The sequence below is a fragment of the Hyposmocoma kahamanoa genome, unplaced genomic scaffold (assembly GCF_003589595.1).
Source record: "Hyposmocoma kahamanoa isolate Upper Pololo Valley unplaced genomic scaffold, ASM358959v1 97101, whole genome shotgun sequence".
Classification (NCBI taxonomy): domain Eukaryota; kingdom Metazoa; phylum Arthropoda; class Insecta; order Lepidoptera; family Cosmopterigidae; genus Hyposmocoma; species Hyposmocoma kahamanoa.
In genome coordinates this window covers 7,071-13,554 of record NW_020655304.1, presented here as the reverse complement: position 1 = coordinate 13,554, position 6,484 = coordinate 7,071, and the positions used below count along the sequence as shown (strand labels likewise).

General features: G+C 37.9%; 2 protein-coding genes across 2 annotated transcripts in view; one reads left to right on the top strand and one right to left on the bottom strand.

Moving 5' to 3' along the window:
* Positions 1-1,626: 1,626 nt before the first annotated feature.
* LOC113238642 (peptide deformylase, mitochondrial-like) lies at positions 1,627-3,541 on the top strand. The gene is made up of 3 exons (XM_026475477.1): positions 1,627-2,287; positions 2,821-2,941; positions 3,021-3,541. The coding sequence occupies exons 1-3, from the start codon at positions 1,952-1,954 to the stop codon at positions 3,212-3,214; spliced, it is 651 nt and encodes a 216-aa protein (XP_026331262.1). The 5' UTR covers positions 1,627-1,951; the 3' UTR covers positions 3,215-3,541.
* Positions 3,542-4,434: 893 nt separating this feature from the next.
* LOC113238641 (cytoplasmic dynein 1 intermediate chain 2-like) overlaps positions 4,435-6,484 on the bottom strand; it is a gene marked incomplete at its 5' end in the record, with an annotated part of 8,910 nt that continues 6,860 nt past the window's right edge. The window contains 3 exons of the mRNA XM_026475476.1: positions 4,435-4,988; positions 5,534-5,659; positions 5,921-6,061. Coding sequence (XP_026331261.1) covers positions 4,824-4,988; positions 5,534-5,659; positions 5,921-6,061 — 432 coding nt within the window. The remainder of the gene's footprint in view (positions 4,989-5,533; positions 5,660-5,920; positions 6,062-6,484) is intronic.

The window sequence follows — 6,484 nt, the reverse complement described above, 5'->3', positions numbered from 1 at the left end:
GACATAACTGGTTGAAGACTGTACCACCTCAGTCAACCGTGACCATGGGACCTGTAAAGGGCCCGAAACGTCGAAAATATACGCGATTTAAATCCGGAAAAATAGTTTCATTCCTATTTTTATGGTTGATATGTTTGCTGTTCCATATTGGTGGTATTTCTAAAACTGCTAAAATTATTTCCTCCGACAACATCTCTAAATTTGATTGAACGAAAATAGGTGTGGGTAAGCAGCAAGACGATACTACAACTATTTGAACACGCATTCACCGCTCGACTGGAGCGCGACACTCGTGTACCGCCGCCCGCGCTGCTGCTATTGAGAATGTCTAACTTTGCATGTAACTTAGACATTTTCCGCTGCCGATGTCGTCCAGTGTAGCCTTAACTGCGATACAAATGCTCGTTTTTGTCTCGCAGTTGAATCATTAGAAACAGGCATCGCGATTTTATAATATATTGTACCTAAAGATTGACGATTAGTGACTGTTAGTGCTACTGCATCGCGACTGAAATTAAAAGTTCAAAAAAAAGTGAAAACGCTAAAAAGTAAAAAAAAAAGCTCAAGTTCTTCCATACGAAAGCAAAATCCTTGTCGTGACGTGTGGCTATCCTATTTAGTAACTTGTTAACGCATTACGTTTATTATGTAGAATTATTAAACTGTTGTTCCGACTGTAATAGGTTCCTATATTAACGCTAGACCGTTATAGTTGTTAATTATTGTGTACATTTATTATACATACAGGCTGACAAAAAACCATTGACTATATTGAATTAATGAATGAATGAATAAAGTTTATTTATTTCTCAATCTTTCTCAATCAAATTTATTTTAAAGGAGCATACTGTATATTTTTTTAAGTCTATTATGTCTCACTGCTGGGTAAAGGTTTCCCCCAAAATCCTTCATTGCTCCCTGTCTTTGGCGATCTCCCACCACCCGCCCTCAAACCCATTAGGATCGTCTCGCTACCGCCTTCTCGGCTGTCCACGCCGTATCTTTCCATCCTTAGGAGTGACGATCACCTACTTCTCAGGTTGCATCCGGCTAACGTATCCCGCCCAATCCCTGTGAGCATGGCTGTTTTGCTCCCCACATCAATAATGCCAAAAGAATAGCAAAATCAACCATTAAAATTGCTCATTATAGTAAAATTTAGGCGCTATTTACGAAAATAAATCTTCATGCGTGAACAGCCACCCTTAGAGGTGGATGATTTTCTTCAAAATTAAATGGGACCACTATGGAGGTATCCTCTTTCCAACAAAAATGAATCATGAAAATTAGTTCACAAATATCGGAGTTATCGCGTAAAATACATACAACAAAAAAACATACGGTCGAATTGAGGACATCCTCCTTTTTTTTGAAGTCGGTTAAAAAACGAAATATATGTTTGTTACCTACATAATAGAATCACAAAACAATCTTCGAGATTTTTAAATATTTTTTGTCTATTAGCCATCAGCTATCTTTATAAATATACCACTTAACGCGCTTAATTTTTGTCTTGCTACATGTATTTTTTACTTTAGAAACGATTCAGTATTACTGAGTATTACCAAAGAGTAGAATAAACGTATATGAGTATTAAGGACTATCCCACACATCAGGGTCGTGCCCGGGACGTAGCTCGAGGCTAGTTTGGCCATGAAATTGTCCTTAACTCTTCTCTTCTTTCTAAATTCTTCAAAAATGTATTATTGTCGTCTTCAAATCTTGCCATCTCTTGTGTACGAAGTTGATTTTCGTTATAACAGTTTGATAAAAGCGCAATTTTGACAGTTACTTTAATTTTCATTGATAATGATAACCTAAAAACAGTAGCGGCTTGTGTCTCTTGATAAACTCGATAGGTACTTGCGAAATCTGAAAAGGGCGCCGCCAATAAGCAGAGATTTTTTCTATATTTTTTCTTAAAAAGCAAAATTAAATTTATTGTATCCATATGGGTGTAGCAAGGAAGGTACTCAATTGGTACGCGAGATTATCCCCAAGTCGAGGTTATGCAGTGCCTCCTTACCGGCATGTCGTACAAATTGGAGATCCAACATTACGTAAAGTTTCGGAGCCTGTTCCATTGGATAAAATAAACTCAAAAGAAGTCCAAATGGTGATAAAGAGGCTAGGAGATGTACTTAACACGTACGGAAGCGTTGGAATGTCGGCGCCACAAATTGGAGTTAATTTAAGGATATTTGCAATGCAAAATACTTCTAAGCAATTGTCAACCGTTCCTAAAGAAACTATAGCAGTTCGGGGTATGGCTGTTGTTCCATACACTGTGAGTAAGGAAGTCACTGCATTTAAGGACATGGAATCATGTTAAGCTTGTCAGGAGAATCTTTATGTCCAGGACACAAGAGGGTTGAAGTGTACGAAAGGGGTGCTATAGAGCTCCCTCAATCAAATTTTCCTAAATCCTGTAGCCTTGGTAAATGAAAGTTTGTCAGCTCGGCAGAAACTAAAAAGAACAAAAAGTGTTTATTTATATGTAACTTATTGTAAACAAATATATCTAACCTAACTGAAACAAACGCTAAAAACAACATCTAAAATGTTTTTAATAATTTTCTGTCCAGTTTCCATAGTGCCCCCTGTCCTGTCGTCTGACCAATAAGAGCAAAAAGTAGTGTATAAGGTCAGCGGTCAGAGTCCAAGCAAAATGAAAGTCTTTTTTCGCTCTTAATGCAAGGACATAAAACTTTACCTGACCACCTAAACCGATTCTATGTAGATAAGTGTGGTGACTCTCTTAGTACAGCTTTCTATATCTGCCATTTTGCCATAGATCCTCTTGACACATTTTATGTACAGGTATTCATCAATCCAAAGTTGAAAGTGGTTGACTATCAAAAAGTATTACATTCTGAAGGATGCGAGAGTGTCAGAGGATTTGCTGCTTTAGTCCCTCGCTTTAGAGAAGTGGAGATATCAGGTAATCACTTCGGTACAAATAAATTTTATGGAGGTACAAAGAGTTTCAAATACAACTTATAATATTTTTTTTGTACCAGGCTATAATGAACAAGGAGAGCCATCAACAAAAACTTTCAAAGACTGGGCGGCGCGCATAGCCCAGCATGAAATGGACCATCTGGATGGCAAATTGTACACAGATGTTATGGATAGAAAAAGTTTAGAGTGTACATGTTGGGAAGAAGTTAACTTATCAGAAGGAAAGGTTGCCATACCATTCAGCCCAGAATAATGTAGTTTTTTTAAATTTTAGTTTTGTAAATAACCATTATGTGTGTCCAATTTTTTATTTCTTTTAAAATGAATTACATCAAAACTTCATTTAAGAATACACTCTCGTCCTGTAACTACCACCATACCGAAATTTCGATTCCGAAATTTGAATAGCTTGGACAAAAAAGGTTGACATTCCAGAAAGTCTAACAACATAGAATTGAAAATCTCTCTCATACGGCAGCATAAATGGATAAGGGCAGGGCAACAAAATATAAATCATAAATGAAGTTTTAATACAGGATTGTGAGACGAGAATTTTATGATATGAGAATTTTACTTTTTATTCCAAAAATTTAACCCTAAACCAAAAAATCCATACTAAAGGTTAGTGCTTATAAATAAAAAAGTTAATTTAATAGTTTAAGCACTTTATTAGACGAGCATAAACACAGAACCTGTGTTATGTTAGCTAACACTTCCTGTCTTTTAATAAATATACAATACATTATTACTCTAAAAACATTAACTATAATAATTACATCTTTTATGCTGTAAGTTTAAAATAAGAGACTTATGCAAACTACAATCAAAGACAGTAATTTCAAGAATAACCTGCTGAATATTTGGATTAATTGCTCTATTTAAAAGTTTATAATTTTATGCGTTTTTTTAACTATACCAATGGAGTCTATTCCAAAATACTCTATACTAAAAATACATTCAATAGTTTCATCCTTTAGAAGATATTATCGAATTTAGTTTAGCATTCAGAATAGACTCTAACAATAATATACAGGGTGATTTTGAAATCATTAGCATACATTGAACCTATTAATCTACTCATCTAAAGAAATATTTTAGAGTAATTAAAATTAGCAATAGCGTAAAACCAGTATTAAAAAAAATAAAAATGGACAAACCAGCAAATTTCATTGCAAAGTTGAAGGTCATAGATATGTTAGGACTTAATGACGACTACTGCGGGCGTTTGATACTAGAATATTTAGTGGAGTTAATTTATTTTTGTTTTATTTTCATGATTCATGTGTTTTAGCAGTAATAGTCTATCGCATGGTATGTGTGTAAAGTTTTTCTGGTTTTCATAAGTGACAATATTGATATTTTGATTTGTGAAATTTTTACCCTAATGTAATTGGTATCATGAGTAGTCTTATTTTAAAAGAATGCTAATGATTTAGTCTTCACTCTGTATAATAGAAATCTCTATTTAATATCATCATAATAACTTTTAATCCTCAGCCAAAATATTTCCATTCAATACAAAAGCATTTCATTCTCTTATTTGCAGCCTTCCATAAACATTAAGGGAATGTGGCAGTGAGACAATCACCTGAAGGATCGAACTGCACTTGCCTGTCACTTTGTCTATACACTATGTATGTCCGCACCTTTTTATATACATTGCAAATGCATTCATACTAAAGACAACATTGTATAGGCAAAATTTCCAGTAACGTGACTATATGAGTATAGTCCAAAAGCATATTAACTTGTAACACCATTCTTTTCAACCAAATCGTAATCAGAGTATAGTGCAGAAATACAGCCACTCGCTTCCACATACCCTAAAACCCAGTCTTACTCCCCCCCTACATATAAACTAGTTATCTCAACGGATTGCTGGCCAATGAGGTGAGGCTAGTGAGGCTGGGTGGCCCACTCGGTGCTAGACTCAATCTGTCAGTTTCTTCGTCGGCTTGGTTGTTTCGTAGCTCTTGGAGGGTGTACACAAATTTCGTCCATTCGTCGTGACGTGGTTGGGCGACATGCTGGAAGACATTTTAAGAAAATTATTGTATTTATAAGAACTTTACAATTTTATATTTTTTAGTTTTTATAATATCAAATGAAGCGACGAACAAGTCGTGCGCATGATAAACTACACGCCTGTCCATAACTGTAATAGTGCTACTCAAGAGCTGAAAATTGCACAGATCTGAGAGAAACTACCACTGCGTCAGTCGTGCTGCGACGTAAGTTGACAAGTCCCAATGTGCCTGTAATTTCACCAGCACCCTTACTCTTCAAAACTAGAACGCAGTAATGCTGACATTACTGCTTAGCAGCAGAAATAGGTAAGGTGACAGTACTTCCCTGGACGAACTCTTTCTTGCTTTGCTACTAATTTCAGTTACACCTTCACAGTTTTTCCTTCTGTTGATTACAAATTCTGCAACACTCCATCCATATTTTATTGATTAACCCATCTTTTTTCATTGTTTCCCCTCCTACATACAATACATTGTCGGATTTAAAAAATGTGATTTTTGAATCGATTTGGTTGCTCGCGAGTGTAGTTGGTGGAACTACTCACCTCAGCCAACTCGTAGACCCATATCTGGCCGGCGTCGTCGCCGGCAGTGACGTGCGTGCCCGAGGGCGTCCAGGACACGCGGTTGAAGGCGGCGCCGCCCTCCGCCTGGATCGACGCCACCGGCACCTGCAACGGGTTGTGGGATTAGTATTTTGGTGGGCCTGATGGTAAGCGACACTCCTGTCCATAACAGTTGCAGTGCAGGTCAAAAGGCTCTGCCACTTCGTTCGTCACCTCGAGACATAAGTCGACAAGACCCAGGTGCCTGTAATTTTACCAGCACCCTTACTTTTCAAAACCGGAACGTAGTAATGCAGCACTCATAGAGCTCCTTCTCTAGTACAGCACTCTCAGTGCCCGCCGTGGACCAGCTAGCCAGAGCCTCACCTCGGTGTCGCGGTTGAGATTCCAGAGGTCCAGCCTGCCCGCGGCGTCTACGGCGGCGAAGAGCGCGGGGTGCGCCGGCGACCAGCGCACGTCCGACACGTAGTCGCCGCTGTCTTCGAACGAGTATAGCGCCTTGCTCTCCTGCAACGAACGTCCTCGTTATGTTTGCAGCAACTTCAGGTTCATCGAAGCTGAAGCTGGTGGTGGAGGTTCGATGAAACTGGATAGCTCCAGGTGCAAAGTGTATTGACATAATCGACCCGTCCTACGTAAAGTATCGTATGTCGAAATTGCCAAGTTTACAGGGGAGCGTTTTAAAGTTCAGAATTCACTAAGTAACCAGATCATCGAATCTGATCACAGCACTCCATTAGTAAACTTATTTACTGTAATAAATAGTAAAGCACATTTTAATTTTTTGAAGTAACTATGACATTTATAGTTCTTAGGTTTTCGCGATTGTTACGCATAGGAAATGAAACTATTTTTATTTGTTTTTTCAAATAAATCAACGTTCCGGGCCCTTTACAGGACCTGTGGTCACGGTCGGGCCCTTTACAGGAC